Source organism: Mauremys reevesii, linkage group 2, assembly GCF_016161935.1.
Source record: "Mauremys reevesii isolate NIE-2019 linkage group 2, ASM1616193v1, whole genome shotgun sequence".
Taxonomy (NCBI): domain Eukaryota; kingdom Metazoa; phylum Chordata; order Testudines; family Geoemydidae; genus Mauremys; species Mauremys reevesii.
The window spans coordinates 237,058,235-237,079,365 of NC_052624.1; the positions used below are offsets into that span (position 1 = coordinate 237,058,235).

At 47.1% G+C, this 21,131-nt stretch overlaps 1 protein-coding gene across 5 annotated transcripts in view; it reads right to left on the reverse strand.

The window, feature by feature from the left end:
* ZNF704 (zinc finger protein 704) overlaps window positions 1-21,131 on the reverse strand; it is a 220,771-nt gene that overhangs the window by 17,053 nt on the left and 182,587 nt on the right. For all 5 annotated transcript variants that reach the window (XR_005594086.1, XM_039524628.1, XM_039524629.1 and 2 more), the window contains exons 7-8: window positions 18,709-18,813; window positions 859-956 (exon numbers count right to left, since the gene is read on the reverse strand). Coding sequence is in view for 4 of the 5 variants with exons in the window: in XM_039524628.1 (XP_039380562.1) it covers window positions 859-956; window positions 18,709-18,813 (203 nt within the window). In the remaining variant the exon portion in view is untranslated. The remainder of the gene's footprint in view (window positions 1-858; window positions 957-18,708; window positions 18,814-21,131) is intronic.

The window sequence follows — 21,131 nt, forward strand, 5'->3', positions numbered from 1 at the left end:
TTGATCACTGAAAATTCACTACTGGGAATAGCATCTAAACCAGGAAGAGCCCTAGGTTGAGTTTGTAGCCTATGTAATTAGAAAAATAATGTTTGTCTGGTACACAGAACAGATTTGATTTGGAAGACCTGAAAAAACAATAAGAATGGTATCTCCTTTCATGTCACTTTATGTTTCTTCAGAGTTATTAAGGTTTAACATGCATCTCTTATAATGTTTGAAATTTAGATCCAACGTGGGATTTTGAACATAAAAACAAAAACAGTCTCATGAATTTATGCAGTGCCTGATTCAACATCCGTTGACTTCAGAGGAGGCGGATCATGTCCACAGACAAGAGCAAAGTGCCTGGTTTCTTAGTGAAACCAAAAATATCTTGACCTAAATGATCTGTTGTAAGATAATTTGTGTAACCATGGAAAATGTAAGTAAAAATACTGCATGAATGCTGATGAGCATGAAGATATCCCGGGATCCAAGGGAATATGCAAGGCAGTGTAGTGAAGTTTAGAGATGTTCCAAACTAGAATACTGGATCCAAACACCCTTGAATTTTAGTGAAATTCAGGTCTGACTTGGGACTTCATGGCTCAGATACATCTGGAGTATTGCCTAATAGCATGTCTTTTGAAACTCTCAGTGATTCAGTTCCTCCAAAACCTTTACTTTCTGTACTAATGAGAGAGAGAAAACTGTGTGTCTATTGCTGTTGTGTTCTATTGAAAGGAAATGCACCACACAGACAGGCAGTGCCAGTTCTGATTCTGGGCATTTGACTCTTCTGTACTCCTGCTGCCTACAGGCTCACTGCAAATATTGAACCTATTGCTCTGTCAAGAGGAGTTAACGGTCTCATACCTTAAGCCAAATGACACTCTGGGTGGTGATGAGAGGACTGTGTGGGTCTGTTGTTTCAGCTCTCCAGTCCCTGCAGGACGATTATGAGTTGGTGAGACCTGGCAAAACACACAAAAATGCAGTTAATAAAGCACACATGTATGTACATACAATATAAACATATTATTTGGCACCCAGATGGCATGTCCACTACTGGCTGTTTCCTAGGAAATCCCAGTTCCTGGTGTGTGGTGAAAAAGGTAGTCAAGTAAGGTGAGTATGTGACATCTGACCCTCCAAAAGTTAGGGGATCTGTTCTGAAAAGTGTCCTCATAGCTTTATCTGCATGTGATGAACTTCCTCCCCTCTTCCTGTGACCCTCCAGCTGCATGAATAGAACAAACTAGAACACAGAGCAACATGACTGTGTATTTTGGGAAATAAATAAAATGGATGATTTTTTTTCTTGTTAGAGCCCTAAGTAGTTCAAACTCTGAGATAGTGAATGGTCATGATGAATAGTTAATGACTTCTCATTTGATCAGGGAAAAAGGGGTGAGGATGTAGCCCGGCTAAGATTAAAAATGAATAACCCACACTGCAATCAAGGGGTTTCACTTATTACTGTAGGGTGTGGTTTACACACCTGCATCCCTGGCAGCTACATAAAAGGGGGATTCCTCCTGGAGGGAGCACTGTAAGTATGACCGGAGCTCTCCCCTGGCGGCTCTACCAGGAATGTTCGTTCTAGTTTATGGCTCCCTAGGATCCCTGCTGGCAGAGGCTGTCAAGGAGATGTACTGAATCACCGTATTTCCCATGCCCTTGAAACCTCCTTCAGAGTCTTTTCCCCTATTTGGGTGGCTCTGTGCCCCTGGCAGAGGAGGGTGGTAGATGGCTTTTGCCCACGCATCCCCTTTTGAGTAAACTTACTACAAGGGCCTGGCCATGGGCAACTCAAATCAACTCAATATCAATTTTGGTGGCCCTAAACCTTTCCTGTGAACTCTGATTTCTCAGGAGGTGATTCTGCTCCGGTGTGGAGGAGATCAACATAAAAACCATCTACAAGAACCCTAGGAGGAGTTGTTAAATGTCTGTAGTCATGCATCCGACGAAGTGGGTATTCACCCACGAAAGCTCATGCTCCAAAACGTCTGTTAGTCTATAAGGTGCCACAGGATTCTTTGATGCTTTTACTGGTCCAGACTAACACGGCTACCCCTTTGATAAATGTCTATGATAGCTCTGAATGCTTATTTTGATGTACACAAAGAAATGCGTTTTCCTTAAGATGTTTCTGAATACGGAGATTGCTGTGCCCTTGAATTTAGATTCCAACAAATTGTTGAAGATCGTTTAAGTAACAGTCCTTTGTAAATTATCATTTTTCACCACTGTCTTTTTTAAATGCTCATACCATCCATTTTGAAGAATTAGGACAAGGAAACTGCATATTCTTTGTTTCAGCCTGGCTAAGTGCTGTCTAGCAATGCCATTGCTATAAACACATAGAGAATTTTTGTAATGCTACTGGCATATAATTGACACAGCTTCTGCATTCCCTCTTATCTGTTGAGCAGAAAGCTCTTATCTAACTGCAGGCACAGTAGAGAACAGTCTAGTGAAGGAAAACTCTGGTTTACAGTAATATAGCGACTAATCATTTAATCTAATTACTTCTGGCAAGATTCTGATCTCAGTTACACTGGTGTAAATCAGGAATGGCTCTAACCAGTTAGTGGTGTGGCTGATTCTAAACATGGCATGTGACCATGTGCAGTATGGTAAATACTTGATTGGAAACTGTGCCTGCTAACCATGTTTGTCCTTTCTGGAGTCCTAAGCTGGCACATGGCTGCCATTCTGTAACCCATTTGTTAAACTGTTGTTCTGCCATGTGGATGGGATCCCTTAACTGTGCTTGAACACCTAGCTTAGTCAGTCCATCTTCCTCCCAGCTTGCTGTGTGACAGGACATCCCAGAGTGCATTGCTCATGTCCTGCTAAGGTACTAAGGGTAGTGGCTCAGACTTTACCAGAATGCTCTGATACACACTCACAGGCAGACTGGAAGGTGTAGATACACAATCTCAGTTGACAAATGGTTGAGGGGGTGGGGTGATGAATCTTGCTGAACAACTGCTTCCCCCAAGTGCGGTGTTATAAATGGATCAGAGGAGATTGTTTGTTTGTTTTGGTTTTGGTTATAAAAACACTCTTTAACTTGTGTGGACAAGCCCTCATCTGAAGTCTAGTCTATTTTTGTGCAGTGGTTTGGGAGATTGTTGGCACCATGCTGAAATGTTCTAGTATGCTTCTATTGAATTGTAGCATACACTGAAGGCCAGATATTCTGCTGTGCCCAGCTTACGCTGGGTGCAGCAATGATGCAGCTGTCAGGGAGATGATTATAGCCCCTGGCTTCTCTGTCCCAGCCTTGATGAAGGTTAGCAATGGCACTAAACACCACCAGCTGTATATGATCCTCTAGTTGGGGATTACCAGAGCACTGTGTGTTCCAGCCACTTCCCCAAAATGCCCCCTATGCTGGCAGCTGTAAGGAGGGAGGCATCAGAACTGGTTCCTTTCCTGTGGGGGATACCCCCTCCCATGAGTATTCAGAGCCGGGGACTTAGAGACCTTCACTCTGATTTTCTGTAAGTACAATTCCCAATAGAATCAGGAGCTGAATCTAACTCTGAAATCCCATACTCACAGATCTTCTCTGGTTTCACCCTTCTGAGTCTTTTAATGGCTGCCATGATTTATCTTCTTGGCACACAGCAGAGATGGACATGTGATGCTGGCAGACCAGGTGGCCAGCTTCTGCCAACGCCCCAGGTCTCACTGAATGCTGACAAACGTGTAGCTGGAAACCAGTCTGGCTCACCGGTGTGTTAGTATTGTTAAAATAGATATTAGCATTCTAATAATGTGTTTAGATTTTATGAAATGCTTGTGGGATGCTGCAAGTATTAATCTCACTTATAATATTTGTATCTCAAGTTATAAGGTAAAGTTTAAGTGTTTGCTCTGTAACTATAAAAGTGTTTGCTAAAACTGTGAAACCCCACAGTCAGTAGAGAAGCATTACCAAGTGTGAAATGCTCATTTATCACAAGAGGTGTCATCTTCTCCCCAACAAAAGAAGGCCTTTAGACACCAGACAAGCCATTGTGGAACATCGGTGGCCACAAACTTTAATTGCTTCCCCCACACCCATGAAGAGGGTCTGTGCACAAGCCCTCATCCTATCACAGCTAGAACGCTGGGGGAAGGGTATAAAATCCCTATCAAGGAAGAATTGTGGTCACTATGCTGCTTGGAATTCAAAGGGCAATATATTAGCCAGGGACTCCCAAACTGCTTGGCTTAGGTTAGCCCTAAAGAAACCCTAGAACTTGCATATTATAGCAGCTACTATTACCTTTTGGAAACTAAGACTATCTCATTTGTGTGTATGTTTACCGGCTTTAACCTTGTAAGTAACTCATTTATTTTTCTTAGTTAATATTATAGGGTTGGCTGTGAGCATGGTCTTTGGTTTGAGATCTGAGGTACAACTGACCTAGGGTGACTCGTCCTTTGGGACTGGGAGTAACCTGAATATTGGTGTGCTTTTTGGTGTAAGGCTTTGGTGTAAGGCAGGCTTGGCTAAGTGACAAGATAGACAGGAGTGCCCAAGGGACTGTCTGTGACTCCATGGTAAGGCTGTTATCATGCTTTAGGAATTCACACTTGTTCCTTGGTTGGCGGAATCTAATTATTAGGGCTGTTGATTAATCGCCATTAACCATGCAATTAACTCAAAAAAATTGATCGCAATTAATCACAGTTTTAATCGTACTGTTAAACAATAGACTCAATTTAAATTTATCAAATATTTTTGGATGTTTTCTACATTTTCAAATATATTGATTTCAATTACAACATATAATACAAAGTGCACAGTGTTCATTTTATATTATTTTTATTACAAATATTTGCACTGTAAAAATGATAAAAGAAATAGTATTTTTCAATTCACCTCATACAAGTACTGTGGTGCGATCTCTTTGTTGTGAAAGTGCAACTTACAAATGTAGAATTATGTACAAAAAATAACTGCATTAAAAAATAAAACAAGGTAAAACTGTAGAGCCTACAAGTCCACTCAGTCCTACTTCTTGTTCAGCCAAGTTTGTTTACATTTGCAGGAGATAATGCTGCCCACTTCTATTCTATTATTGTTTAACAGCATGATTAATCAATTTTTTAAAATTGCTTGACAGCCCTACTAATTGTAGAACACAGCCCATTTAGGGGTTTGTGCCCTGGTTTGTAACAGTCTGCCCTGAGGCTTGCACTCACACTCATGAGCTACTTTAAACAGCTTGACAGCACACTTGAGTGCATGGGGAACCCAATCCTGCATTAATAAAACTCCTGCTGCTGCTGCATGGCCATCAAATTAGGCCCTCTGGTACCAATCTGCAAACTCCAATGTCATCCCTGCCCACTGGATTATCTGCATGACAGTTGATCTCCTTACCGTGCCTCTTTTTATTATGCATATGCCTCTTTTGAGTATGGGAACAGGTACACCATCGGTGTGAGACTTATTTATTTCTGTTTCACATGGAGAATCATACGTAGCAGTTAACTTTACTCGTGCCAATGTATAGACTCTGCTCAGACCAAGCTCAAGGATTAAAGCCACAGAGTATGTAGAATTGATACAGGAGGGACTCATCACTCACATTAATCAGTTCTCTGTTCGATGTCCCTGTGACATCCTGGCACCCCACTATTCACCACTGTCATGTAATTAGGATACGTTTTGTACAAAGTATGCCTTGTGAGGTAGCATTCTAAAAGTCTTGATCTTCTAGACAGTAATATCTCATTGGATTGTATGTGCTATTATCGTATGTAAAGTTATGAAGTTTGGCTATGTATGTGTTACCGAAGCATGTTGTGAGGTTGAAAACACCCACAAGCAGCCTTTCAGGACAACAGTAAAAAGGCCAAACAATGTTAAAGGCTTATTGAGGAAATGCGCACACAACCACAAGGATTACCCCAGAAACTTCTCAGAGATAGCACTACACAATGGAAACTCTTTGACCCAGCTCACAGCAAAAGAGCTTTCCAGCAAGGAGGAAGATGATATAAAAAGGGGACAATGACATCATGATGGGACCTCACTCTACAACAACACATCTGGAAACATCTGAGGCAAGGACTAAACTGGGGGAAGTGATGGTCCCAGGCTAGAGGGGTTTTTAGCCTATGTATGAAAACCTGGGAAAGCCAAGGCAACTTGTACCTTAAGAATCTGCCAGCCTGTTTATCACTCAGGGTGAGAATTTGCTAGTTCATATCCTACCTATCTAGTGTATTTAAGCTCAGTTTGCAGTTTTGTTTATTAAGGTAATCTGCTTTGATCTGTTCGCTATCACTTAAAAATCTATCTTTTGTAGTTAATAAACTTGTTTTTGTTTTGTCTAAAACCAGTGTGTGGAAGTTACAAGTTGGAGCAGAAAGTGGTTGCATCTCTCTCTCTCCACATTGAGGGAGGGAGCTAATTTTATGAGCTTACGCTGTACAGTTCTCTGTGCAGCACAAGCTGGTATAATTTTTGGTTTACACTCTGGAGCAGGGTGCATGCCTTCACAACTGGGAGGTGCCATAGCTGAGCCTTCCCATGCAGAGCTGATCTCAGCATGTATGCGTGTGAGGCTGCAGCGGGGTGTGTCCCTATCTGTGTGTAGGCTGGTGACAGAGTAAGCTTTGAGAGCTTGGCAACTTATCACAGCACTACAGGGTGAAAGGGAGCCCAGGCTGGTGGGTTAGGTGGGCTCACTGGTACCCCAGTTCCAAGTGGCACCCTAGGGGGAACCCTACTTTTAAGAAGAGGATTAGGGAGAATGCAGGGTGTTGTGATGGTAAGTAGGGACGAAGGCCCAGATCCTAAACATACATAGTTGTTGCACTGCTAAGCATGGGAGTATCTAACCCTGAAGAAGCCTGCTGCCCAATGGAATTCTCAGCCCTGAGTTAGGTGCCTAACTCTTCCATGCATTGTATGGGGTGCCTGGCAACCTCATGTGACATTCTATACCTTGGGGGTAACCTGTAACCGCCATATTCCTCATTTATATATAATTTGTGATCTTGCATATAAAGCATGCCAGGAAAGGTATCGGGAAAGGTTATGATCTGCTGAAAGTCACTGTTCTATCTAAATATGTATACTATCAGTGCATATGAAGTTGAGAGATTGTGTTGTACGGTTGTCGGTAAAACATGCTATAAGCTGCAAATTGGCCAGATATTAGCTGCCCAGAGACAACAGTGAGTATCAACCGTCAACAGCCATTGTCCAGCAAGGGAATTACAAGTCAATGACTCACCTGTGTAAGGCTATACCAGGAGAATTGCTCAACCTTGCCTGGTGACTCAGCAATGCCCACCAGCCATGCCTGGACTTGTGTTCTCCAAGCAGATGGACTAAGGGTATAAAACAGAATATAGGGGCCCGCTGCTTGGCCTTTCTCCTTCCCTCATCTAAGCTGCAAGCAACAAGGACACTGAGAAGACTGAAGACTGGCTCAGGTTTCAAGGGTCAACCCTGTGTACTGTGAACTGAAATATCCAGTGGGGTGAGAAAACTGCTTAGTCTAGTTGTTGCCCAGTCTAATAGGGTTGAGAGTTCAGACTGCGTGCTTATATTTTCTTTTCTTTTGGTAACTAACTCAGGCAAAAAGCCAATCACTTAAAATCTATCGTTTGTAGTCAATAAATTTATCTTTACCAGTGAGTTTGCCTGAAGTGCTTGGTACGGGTGTTTGGATATACACCAGTTTTTGTAAACTTGAGCACTTTCCATTGATGAAGTGGTGAACCAATTAATAAATTTGCACTGCTCGGTATATTCCTGAGGTACAGTGGTGGGAACTGGGCGGGATTTGGCTAGTGCCTTTCTCTGTGTGATTCATGAGTGGCTCTGGGAGCATTCATGCATCTAGCTGGGGGTGGGGCTCCACATGCTGTTGTGCTGAGTGATAACAGCAGCTGGAGTGGTTTGCTGCTTGTCACTAGCAAGGCATGGTGAGAGACAGCCCAGGCTGGAGAGTTAAGGGGGAAACAGCAGTCCCACGATCCCAGGCTGCACCCCAGGGCTCCTGTCACACCTAGAAATGACTCAGAAGCCACAGAGCTGCCTAAACGACCCAGGAGTGAAATGCTGAAGAGAGCGTTTTAGGCACTGAAGTGGTTGACCTGGTGTGCCTTGCTGACGAGGTAGACGTACGAGCGTTCCTCAGCCATGAATCCTCTCCTGGAGCTAGGCACCTAAATCAGCTCAGACACTTAAGCAACCCACGTCCTAGCAACTGAAACCATCTTCCCCTCTCTCTCGCTCATATGCGATACCCCTTCATGTTCATCCTACATTTCCCTATGGTCCAGTGCATCTCCTGGGTGGGGACTGTTCTACCCCATCACCTATTGCTGGCCTGTCTCCAGCAGGATCTGACAGGCATCAAGTCTTGGTGTGCTCAGAGCTTGTCTACAGGACCTGTGAGACAGGGATCCCCATGACTAATTTGAGAATCCCATCTCTGGAGCTTCAGCATGAGGTAGGGTCAGAGATGCACACTAACTATGGGACAGCATTAGGGTTCAGTCAACTTTGCATATGCTGACCCGTGGTCACTTCAGCAGCAGCTTTGAGAATGTCAGTGGTGCCTAAATGGTGGACTTAGGAGCCTAAAGAGCCAGACAGGTGCTTTGAGGAGCTGGGCTGAACTCTCTAGTATTCATTAGTTAGGGCCTGGCTGCCGCAATGTGTGCAAAGTCCTCTGAGGATGTGAACTGCACTACCTGCTAAACGCTAGTAATTATTAACAATAAGACCAAGAATGATGGGCTATTTTTCACACTGCTTGGAGTGCCCTTTTTCAATAGCAGTACCTTTTTGTCCTCTCAGATGGAAAAAGAGGAAGAAAACAGCCTCCACATACATCTTTAAAATATTAGTGTCCATTTCACCTAATATGTTTAATGCCTATTAAGAATTATAAAACAGAGACGTGTCCATTTAGTGGTGCTGTGTGGCTGATTTGGTGGTTTGTTTTTTGGACTGAGCAGCATTTGTAAGATTGTCAGAAGAAAGAGGGATAAAAATGGCCTATAATTGTGCTATCAACACTGTTATTCTAGATCTTCACATGAGATTGTTTTAAATGATACTGTAAATCACTAGCATCTTATAATTTCCCAGAAAATTATTTGTTGTTTCTTAAATTCTGCTGGGAACACTCTCTCTCTCTAGCTGCAAGATCAATGTTATTGCTTGAAGTCAACTAAATACCTACATGTCTAATCCCTTCCCTTTTAGTGTCTGATTTACAATGTCACTAATTGCATTCTTGGATTCCCAATACTACTGGCGCCAATTTCTGCTACTCCACAAAAGGAGCTAGTTTAATAATTACTCTATCAACTGTATTGTTGTGCAATCGAATTCTGAGAGTACTTTACACATGGCATGCTCTGTCGAGGCACTCTTGTTCAAATTGCTGCCAGCATGATGGCTTTCACTGTTAGTTGTTCCTTGATAGAATTTAATAAATATTCATTGGCAGAGTGCAGTGTAATTGATTCAACCACTTTCATTTTTATCAGCCCTGCAGGAGACCACTGCCTTTGCAGAAAATCTCCAAGACTTACCAAAGGTTGAGAGTAAGAGGCTTTTGAGATTCACTTGGTGAAGCGAGGCCAGGGAGGCCATATCTGTTATCACCATGTCTATTATACATTGCCAAGAAAAAACCCCCAAAACCGCTGTGGCTCTCTGGATGACTAGTGTGCATTATGTGATAAAACTGTGAAAATTTTGATTGTGTAATTTGAAATGAAATGCTTTGATATCCAACATAAAAATGATTGCCAGCCGATCAGAAACCTGCTTAACATTTTTTAATAAAAATTAAAATGAGAATATTTATTCACTAATAGATTTTCTGCATCTTAAAATTAATGATTTTGAATTTAAATTTTGTATACACATTGAATTATGTACCTGTCACCTAGTATTATCTAGTTGCCTCTCTCTCAACCCTTATTTTATTTGGATGGTATTGTGGAAAGTTTCTCTATAATTAAGCAAAAGGCCTGATTCAACAGTCCTTACTCAGGCAAAAATTCCATTTACTTTCATAAATATACTCTCAGGGACTTGTGGTGGTATTTTATAATCCTTGGCAAAGTTGATCTTGAAATCTAATACTCCACCATTTAACAAATAATTTCAATACATACTAAGTGCATGTTTTCAATATAAAGGCAAAATGTTCCCTTGTGAAATCAACAGAAGTTGCATGCATGTATCTGAGGCTAGAATCAGGACTTACTTAAAAATACATCATTCAGTTGTGTTAGGCAAATTCTTTTCTTTCAGTTGTACAGGAGTTGCAGTGTTGTATTTACTCCTGGGGACATTCTGTCCCTAAAAATTATATGCCCAATATTTTAAAATTCTGCAAAATTCTACAAGTTTTATTTGTCAATAAATAAATGCAGAGGCTCCAACGTGGCAGTGGGGAGCACAGGCCATTGGCTGCACAAAGGTGGAAGATCACCCTGCAGTCCTCCACCCCCAGGCAGCGGCGGCACCAGCGCACCAAGCGTGAGCCTGGGGCGGCAGGCACCCTGGTGGTCCCTGCAAGGGCGGCAGTCAGGCAGCCTTCAGTGGCTTGCCTGTGGGAGGTCTGCCAGTCACGCGGATTCAGCGGCAATTCGGCGGTGGGTACGCCAATGCTGTGGGACCGGTGGACCTCCCGCAGGCATGCTGCCAAAGGCAGCCTGCCTGCCATGCTTGGGGCGGCAAAAAAGCTAGACCCATCCCTGCCCCCAAGACACTGACTCAGCGGTGAGGCTGCACTGCACCTGATACAGCACAAGGCCCGGGCCTGCCCAGAAACACCCTGGGGTTCTGTGCCAGGAGTGGGGCAGGCAGGCTCAACCAGACAGGATCCAAGGGTGGAGGGGCTTAGTGTGGGGGGATCTGGGTGTGGGGTGAGAGGATTCTGTGTGGGACAATATGGGTGCCAGCAGCTCATTGGGGTGATCTGGATGCACAGAGGCTCTTTGAGGGGGTTCCAGGTACAGGGGCATTGGGATTAGGCTGACCAGACGTCCCGATTTTATCAGGACTGTCCTGATATTTGCTTGTTTGTCCTGCGTCCCAACCGATGTTCGGTCGACACACTGGACAAACAAGCAATTTTGCCCTCCGCTGCAGCACAGGCAGAACCCTGCCCCCAGCCCCGGGAGCTCAGTGAGGGGTGGTCTGGGTGCAGGGGTGGGAGTCTGGAGACAGGGGGTCAGAGCTGGGGTTGAGCTTCAGTGGGGTGGGGTTTGGGTAGGGCAGGCTAGGGGGGATCTGAATGTATCGGGTGAGGCTTGGCAGGGGTGTCTGGGTATGGGAGGTCCAGATGCACAGGGCTTGGGGGGATAAGGGAGCAGCTCCCCACAGAGTGACACCTCCTCCCCACAGCTGAGGAGTGATGGGGGCAGGAAGCAGGGGACGATGCTGAGTTTCCTGCAACTGGGGGAGGTTTCTAGGGGTGGATCTGACACAGCCCAGTCACTCCTTGCAGGGGAAGAGGAAGTCCCGTCCTCTCCTGCCAGCAGCCCAGCCAGGACTAGCACTTGATCCTGGCACAGGGTAGGAACTACTGGCCGGGGTGTCCCCAGCCCCACAGTGATTTACTTCTCTGTGAGCTGCTCTGGGGGCCGAAACGTTGTACCTGCGGTGCTAGGAGTGGTGTGTGACTGCTCTTGCAGCTTCCCTGTCAGAAAGTCATTTTTCTATAGGGAAGCAAAGAAATCGGCGGGGGACATGAATTCTGTTCACACGCAGTGGCGCAGAATTCCCCCAGGGGTATCTATTGGACATCAGCACCTCTGCTAGATTCTTTAAACATAAGTACCTTTCTAATAAGCCGCCTAGGAAAATGATCATTTCCTCTATATTTCTAAAGGATTAATTATAAAACTAAACAACGGACACATGCAGTGGCAAATGTAGAAGATTTTACAGACTCTGCAGCTACCCAGTTCATTCTTTTGTAATCAGATAGTTTTAAAAATATACTACAGACCTGATTCTCCAATGGTTTACATATTGTAAATTGGGAGTAACTGAATGAATGTAAGTCAATGTAGTATAACACTGGGGTTCTCAAACTTCATTGTACCATGATCCCCTTCTGACCCCGAAAGTTACTACTTGATCCCAGGAGGGGGGACCAAAGCCTGAGCCCGCCAGAGTCCCACAGCCCCAGGTGGGAGGGCTGAAGCCAAAGTCTACTGTTCTGGGCAAGGGGGCCAAAATCAAAGGCTTCAGTCCCAGGCATGGGCCTGTAACCTGAGCCTCGCCACCCAGGGCTGAAGCCCTTGGCTTTGGCCCCCGGCAATGGGACTCAGGCTTTGGTTTTACCTCTGGGTGGTGAGGTTCGGACTTCAGCCCCCAGCAAGTCTAATGCCAGCCCTGGCGACCCCATTAAAAAGCGGTTGCGACCCACTTTGGGGTCCCAACCTATATAGTTTGAGAACCGCTGGTGTAAGAGGAGAAAAGACAGTTACTCACCTTTGTAACTGTTGTTCTTCGAGATGTGTTGCTCATATCCATTCCAATTAGGTGTGCGCGCACCGCGTGCACGTTCGTTGGAAGATTTTTTTACCCTAGCAACACTCGGTGGGTCGGCTGGACGCCCCCTGGAGTGGCGCCACCATGGCGCCAGATATATACCCCTGCCGACCCAACCACCCCTCAGTTCCTTCTTGCCGGCTACTCCGACAGTGGGGAAGGAGGGCGGGTTTGGAATGGATATGAGCAACACATCTCGAAGAACAACAGTTACAAAGGTGAGTAACTGTCTTTTCTTCTTCGAGTGCTTGCTCATATCGATTCCAATTAGGTGATTCCCAAGCCTTACCTAGGCCATGGGGTCGGAGTGAGATGTTGCAGAATGCAAAAGTGCTGAGCCAAAGGCTGCATCATCTCTGGATTGTTGAACGAGAGCATAATGTGATGCAAAGGTGTGGACCAAAGACCAGGTAGCTGCGCGACATATCTCCTGGATAGGTACACGAGCCAGGAAGGCGGCAGATGAAGCCTGAGCCCTGGTAGAATGTGTGGTGGTGATGTGGCTTGGAGAAATATGAGCCAAATCATAGCAACTGCGGATGCATGATGTAACCCAAGATGAGATTCTCTGAGAGGAAACAGGTAGGCCTTTCATTCGGTCTGCTATCGCGACAAAGAGTTGGGGCATTTTCCAAAAGTATTTTGTCTGCTCGATATAAAAAGCGAGCGCTCTACGGACGTCCAGGGAGTGCAATTGCTGCTTCCGTCGCCTTGAGTGTGGCTTCGGGAAGAAGACCGGGAGAAAGATGTCCTGGTTAACATGAAAGGCTGAAACCACCTTAGGGAGGAATGCCGGGTGTGGTCGCAACTGCACCTTGTCCTTGTGGAACACAGTGTACGGCGGGTCTACCGTAAGAGCCCTAAGCTTGGAGACTCGTCTGGCGGATGTAATGGCTACAAGGAAAGCTGTCTTCCAAGACAGGTAGAGTAGCGAGCAGGTTGCTAACGGCTCAAATGGGGGAGACATAAGTCTGGTTAAGACCAGGTCGGGGCTGGGCAGCGTACTTGGGGGTACAAGCGCTCCAAGCCCTTGAGGAACCTCAAAACAATAGGGTGTGAAAACATGGAACGGCCACCTTCCCCTGGGTGGAAGGTAGAGATGGCTGCCAGGTGTACCCTCAGTGATGATACTGCTAGGCCCTGCTGTTTGAGAGACCAGAGGTAGTCCAAAATAGAGGGGATTGAGACCTCAGTGGGAGTAAGATTATGCGTTTCACACCAGCAGGAGAAACGCTTCCACTTGGCCAGATACGTTGACCGGGTGGAAGGTTTTCTGCTACCCAGGAGAACTTGACGTACGGATGCAGTGCAACGCAACTCTGACTGGTTTAGCCATGCAGCAGCCACGCCATGAGGTGAAGGGCCTGCAGGTCCGGGTGGCGAAGTCTGCCATGGTCCTGAGTTATGAGGTCTGGGTGGAGTGGCAGGGTAATTGGGTTGGCTAGCGACAGGTCGAGCAATGTGGTGAACCAGTGCTGCCTGGGCCACGCTGGAGCTATCATGATGAGGTGCGCTCTGTCCCTGCAGAGTTTTAGCAGGTCCCTGTGAACCAGCGGGAATGGTGGGAAGGCATAAAGGAGCTGGCCCTTCCACAGTATCAGGAAAGCATCCGAGATCGATCCCGGGGAGAGACCGTGGAAGGAGCAGAACATCTGGCATGCGCGGGAAGCGAACAGGTCTAAGTGGGGAAATCCCCAGTTCTGGAAAACAGAATGAATAACGTCTGGGCGGATCGACCATTCGTGAGACAGGAAGGACCTGCTGAGTCAATCCGCCAGAGTGTCCCGAACCCCTGGGAGAAAGGACGGTACCAAGTCTATCGAGTGGGCTATGCAAAAGTCCCAGAGTTGGATGGCCTCCTGACAAAGGGGGGAGGATCGTGTCCCTCCCTGTTTGTTTATGTAGTACATGGCTGTTGTGTTGTCTGTAAACACTGAGACACAACGGCCCTGTAACTGATGCTGGAATGCCTGGCAAGCCAGGTGGACTGCTCTTAGTTCTCGGACATTTATGTGTAATGTCAGCTCCTGAAGTGACCAGCGGCCTTGAGTACGAATGTGTCCGAGGTGAGCACCCCAGCCAAGAGATGACGCGTCCGTCGTCAGGGACATCGAGGGCTGGGGCGGATGGAACGGCAGCCCTGTACACACCAAGGAGGGAGTTAGCCACCGGTCTAGGGAGCCTAGTGTGCTTAGGGGAACAGTGACTATCGTGTCTATTGGGTCCCTGCCCGGGCAGTATACAGAGTTGAGCCAAACTTGCAGACGGCGGAGGCGGAGCCTGGCGTATTTGGTTATGAACGTGCAGGCAGCCATATGACCCAGGAGACCGAGACAAGCGTGAGCTGAGGTCTTCGGGAAATTCTGTAGACCTCGGATGATTGTTGCCATCGCCTGAAAGCGTGGCTGTGGTAAACAGGCTCTGGCTAGATTGGAGTCCAGGATAGCTCCTATGAAGTCTAACTTCTGCGTGGGAACCAGAGTGGATTTTTCTACATTGATCATCAGGCCTAGGCGGGTGAATAGGTCCTTGACGATGCCCACATGCTGAGTGACTTGTGTCTCGGAGGCCCCTCAGATGAGCCAATCGTCCAGATATGGAAAAACGTGTATCCGACGTCGGCGGAGGTAGGAGGCGACTACGGCCATACACTTTGTAAATACCCTTGGGGCTGTAGAAAGGCCAAACGGCAGGACCGTAAACTGGAAGTGCTGACGGTTGGCTATGAAGCAAAGGAATCTCCTGTGCGGAGGAAAAATGGTGATGTGAAAGTACGCGTTCTTCATATCGTGGGCGGCATACCAGTCTCCAGGATCCAAGGACGAGATAATGGTCCCCAGGGATACCATGTGGAACTTCAACTTTATCATAAACTGGTTGAGTCCTCGCAGGTCTAGGACAGGTCTGAGACCTCCCTTCGACTTGGGGATTAGGAAATAACGGGAGTAAAACCCCTTGCCCCTTTCGTCCATTGGTACCTCCTCTATAGCTCCCATGGTGAGGAGCGTCCGCACCTCTTGTAAGAGGAATTGCTCATGAGAGGGGTCCCTGAAGAGGGACGGGGTTGGAGGGCGGGAGGGCGGGGTTGAAATAAATTGGAGGTGGTACCCATACTCCACCGTGCGTAAGACCCAGCGATCCGAAGTTAACTGGGACCACGCCGCGAGGAAGTAGGAGAGACGGTTGGAGAAGGGAAGAGAGGGATCCTGGCCTGTAACTGGTACGTCGCTCTCGGGCGCATCTTCAAAAGTTCGCCTTTGGTCCCGGTGGTGGTTTCGAAGGACTTTGATTTTGGCCCGCTTGGGATCCTGAAGGTCGCCTGCGACCACCTCGGCTGCGCCGCCTGCCAAAGTCCTGTCTTTGTCTAGGCGCAGGGAATGGGCGGTGAGGCTGGGGACGGAAAGGCCAACGTTGGGTCACTGGCATATGCATGCCCAGAGAACGCATTATGACCCTGTTGTCCTTCAGGCTTTGCAGCCTGGGGTCAGTCTTTTCCGAAAATAGGCCTTTACCATCAAATGGCAAGTCCTGGATGGTATACTGCAGCTCCAGTGGGAGGCTTGAAGCCTGAAGCCATGAGATGCGCCTCATGGCAACACCCGAGGCCAGAGTCCTGGCTGCTGAGTTGGCTGCGTCCAACGAAGCCTGGAGGGAAATTCTGGCCACCTTTTTCCCTTCCTCCAAGAGGGCAGCGAACTCTTGGTGGAAGTCTTGCGGGAGAAGCTCCGTAAACTTACCCACCCCCACCCAGGTGGTTATAGCGGCTAAGCAGGGCTTGTTGATTTGCCACCCGGAGCTGTAGGGCACCTGCAGAGTAAACTTTGCGGCCCAGTAAGTCCATCCGCCTAGCCTCCTTCGATTTCGGGGCTGGTGCCTGCTGGCCATGGCGTTCCCTCTCATTAACAGACTGGACGACCAGTGAGCAGGGAGGAGGATGGATATACAAGTACTCATACCCTTTAGAGGGCACCATATATTTACGCTCGACTGCCCTGGCTGCAGGAGGGATAGAGGCTGGAGACTGTCATATAGTGTCCGCATTGGCCTGGATGGTCCTAATAAATGGTAAGGCCACTCTAGTGGGGGCATCCACTGACAGTATGTCCACTACCGGGTCCTCTACCTCTGGGACCTCCTCCACCTGGAGGTTCATATTGAGTGCTACCCTCCTGAGGAGGTCCTGATGGGCTCTCAGGTCTACTGGAGGAGGGCCCGAGGAGGATGTTCCTGCCACCGCCTCATCTGGAGAAGAGGAAGAGGAGATGCTGGGGACGAGCGGGTCCTGTGTGGCCTCTTGCTCTTGGGCAAGCTCCTGCTCCAGTGGAACCTGGGAGTCCGACTGCTCCGGAGGAAGCCCCAGTTCACGCACCGGAGGTGGACAGCTAACCGTCGCCTCTGGCACTCTGTGCTCTGATGGGACAGAGCAGGACGGCACCACTGGTACGCCTTGGGCCTGGTGGTAAGCCCAAGGTGTCCAGAATGACCACTGATGGGGGTTTTGGTCCTGAGCCTGGGTCTCTTGGAAGACTCTGGTGGGTATGTCAGAGTCATGGTCCTGTGCATAAGAGCTGTCCGCGTGGGAGGACCCTGATGCGTGTCTGGACGGCCATGGAGGAGCTGAGAAGCCCTGGGCAGAGTCTCTGTCTCTAGCAGACTTTGCTCTACTCGGCATCGGGGACCGGTACCGGGAACGAGATCGGGACCTGTGACCGGAGCAGTGCCGGGAGGTCGACCGAGATCTCGAGGCTCGACGTCGGGAGCGGCTATGGGAGTCACGGTGCCTGGGGCGGTGCCGGGAGCTGGAGCGGTGCCGGGAGTGGCGGGCAGGCGAACAGGATACTGAACGACGACGCGAGTGCGACCGGTACTGGTGAGGGGAATGGTGCCGGGACTGCGAGCGGCGTCAGGAGCGGGAGCGCTGATGGGACCGAGAACGTCTGTGGGACCGTGATCGGGAACAGTGCCGCTCTGGTGTGCCAACAGAGGATGGTCATATCAAGGCAGGCTTCCCGATAGACTGAATTACCCACACTGGCGGTGCCGGGGGACGAGGCAGCGTCGACTCTGTCATGGCAATCAGATCCCGCGCCGTTGAGAATGTCTCCGGCGTGGATGGAATAGTAAGCTCAACCACGGCTCGCGCCAGGGAGCTGACAGGCACCGAACTCGACGGCCCTTGTGGGACCGGAATTGATGGTGCCAACGTCGTCGGTGCCGCGGCAGGTGTCAGTGCCAGGCGATCCGACTTAGACGAGCTCTCTGGCTGCGGTGCAGGTGGCACGGAAGCAGCAGGAGTCTTAGGCTTTCTCGACCTCAGGGAGAGGGAGCGGTGTCTAGTCGACTTCGGTGCCGGCGACGGCCAGTGCCGAGAGGTCTTGGCAGTACCGGGGCGGTCCGGTACCGAGGAGGTGCTTCTGCCCGCCGATTGTCCAGCGCTCGGTGCCGAAGATGGAGGGGTAAGAGCTGCCTCCATGAGGAGCTGTTTTAGCCGAGAGTCCCGCTCCTTTTTTGTTCTAGGCTTAAAGGCCTTGCAAATGTGACACTTATCTGTCAGGTGAGATTCCCCGAGGCACCTATGACAGGAGTCATGTGGATCTCCTGTTGGCATCGGCTTGCGACAGGCCGAGCACGGTTTGAAACCCGGTGAACCGGGCATGGGCCCCGGCACCGGGTGCGGGGAACGAGCTAATCCCCGAACCCCTCTTAACTATAACACAAACTATGAACGATATTAAGTACACTATAACTATAAAACTTTGAACTATATACACAAAAAAATAACTAGAGAACTATGAGTAGCTAGGGAGGTGGAGGTCAGTAAAATCGCACTCCACTGTTCCAACGATCGACACGGGCGGTAAGAAGGAACTGAGGGGCGGTTGGGTCAGCAGGGGTATATATCCGGCGCCATGGCGGCGCCACTCCAGGGGGCGCCCAGCTGACCCACTGAGTGTTGCTAGGGTAAAAATCTTCCGACGAACGTGCACGCAGCGCGCGCACACCTAATTGGAATCGATATGAGCAAGCACTCGAAGAAGAATCAGGACTTGTGGGAATGTATCTGTTTCTCTGTATCTTGGTCACATTTAATTTCAAATCATAAGAGCATTACTGGTAAGTTTTAAAACTTTCCATTGGTTAGGTACCTTCTTTGTTCATCTTCCACTTACCGGAATGCCCGTGAAGGTAACTGGAGGTGACTGCCAAGAGACGCTAAAGCTACGGCCATTGGGAGTGAACTTTGTTGACCCTGGAATGTTCACTGGAGGAGTGGCCTGTTTAAAAAGAAAATATTCCAATAAAAATAAGTGCTCCTCTTCCAAAGCATTGCAACAAAATCTTTTGCTCTTTGAAACTGTAAATCATCCAGGTTTTCAGTAGCTCAAAATAATTCCACAATGGTGGCTGTGACAAGCATTCTATCCTTGTTCTCTGTGGGGATAAGCATAAATAGGGCAACAAAGAAAGAACAAGGTCTTTATATGCAATCATTATTTAATTGCACAGAAAAAAGGCTATAGCTCTCCTGAGAAATGGCTTCTATAAGAAACTTAAAAGCTCAGGTCTTATCAAACAATACTAGGTATGAACTCAAATCCATATATATATATATTCTTTTGAAACTTTTAATTAAAGCAAAGTTACAATAAAATGTTAACATACTTAATCGTACATCACTTATTCAGGACCAGATTAATATTCAAAGAAACAGGCAAAAGATTCTGGCTTGCTCCACTGAGTATACAAAAAATTGTAACCAAATTTCTAAATACTTATCCAATTTTTGGCATTTTTCTCCTGTATGTACTTGGTGTGAAAACTTTTCCATTACAATACTTCAGGGGGGGGATTCATGTGCCCTGCAGATTTTTTTTTTCTCCACAGAAAATACATTCTGTCAGAGAGGCTCTGCAGTTACACCTCTCACCTACCAGGGGCTGCTGTTGTGCCAGAACAGAGGCAGCCTGTTCACTGCTCATCAAACATAGGAGCCAATAGGGAGAGAGCAGAGACTGCATTCCTCACAGCGCCCTGCCTGGAGGGACAGACCGAGTGGGGACACACAGGGCTACAGGAGGGGGGCGGGCACATAGACCAGAAGAGCTAGAGTGGGGGACAGACTGGAGTGGGGCTGAATGGGAGTAGGGGGTGCAGGACCACATGGGGACAGGGGATGGCTGAGTGGGGATGCAGTGACATGTGGGGGTAGGGGGAGAAGGGACACATGGGGACGGGCAGATGTGCTTGGGCGAGACTAGGGCTCAGCCAGGGCCTGCATGGGGGAAGCTCCCCAAGTCCCTTACAATTCTTCCCCCGCCAGAACCCCCTGCAAAAAAACCCCCATGTTCTATACTTCACCCACACCCAACCACTCCCAGGCTCCTTCCTAGCAATTACTTCCTTCTCTCTCAGCTCCTCTATTACCTCTGACTCCTCAAAGCTTTGCACTGCTTCTGAGGGGTGCGGGAAATATGTTTCTGTATTGTAGTTTAAATGAATTATTACTCAAAGTTCTGTATTAATATGCCTAGTAAGGAATCTATTTGTTAAAAAACATTTCTTGAATCTTTTTTGTTGTCTGTATTGCTGACAGGTATTTTGAAATAAATTATTAACATAATTGAAACTGGCATGATTATATTGTGTTATTTTGACAAATAAAACATGCAGAATTTTAAAATATCCTGCACAGAATTTTTAATTTTTTTGACACAGAAGTCTCCCAGGAGTAATTACAAAGATAATCCATATTTTACTATACCACAATTGCATAGCAGGAGAAGTCATACTTTTATGTGCAATACAAAGTCTTGCTACTAACAAACAAAAAAAAGAAAAAAAGGAAATTACTTTGCCATTCTGTTTACAACTGGAGCATTCAATAAGCATGTCTGGGGATCTCTAGGAAGCTGGAATTCTGTCATAAAATGAATTTCTTTAAGAATTTCCTCCCAAAACTGTCTAATTCCTCAACACAACTACCAGATATGCAAGTATGTTCCCCCTTCCCCACCATATATATAAAGTTCTAAAAACCAGCATCTGGTCAATTCTTACAAAAACTTTAACTAGAACGATTAAAGGCCCAGTAATGAGCAAACCCAAATATAGTACTTTAAACTAATGTCTAATTGAAACTACTAAAGAGTGAAAGGAGAGAAATTTCAGCTACCAAAATAGTTAATGATCAACAATATGAGGTAGCTATTCTGCAATTATAAGATAAACATGCTGAAAAACAGCTTTCTCTGTTTAAAACAGTGGACTGAAATCATTCTCACCACATAAGGACAGTTATTGGAAAAAATAAAGCTAAATCAAGATTTTGAAAAACAACACTATTGTCCTCTCAGCTCACTCATTTTCCTTCCATCTAGGTTTTATAATGTGCTCATCACATTTATGATGAGCATCTTTCTGTTGAGCTGCCTCCTCCTATATGGGCTGTTGGAACCTGGCTAAAAGGTGTGCTCTGCTGAATTGGGGTTTCCTTCAACACATCTTCACTCCTTTCTTATTTTATACAGTATTTCACAATTTGTTCCTCTCTGCTTATCAAGGTGAATGAGTAGCTGCCTTTAGGACTGGCTTC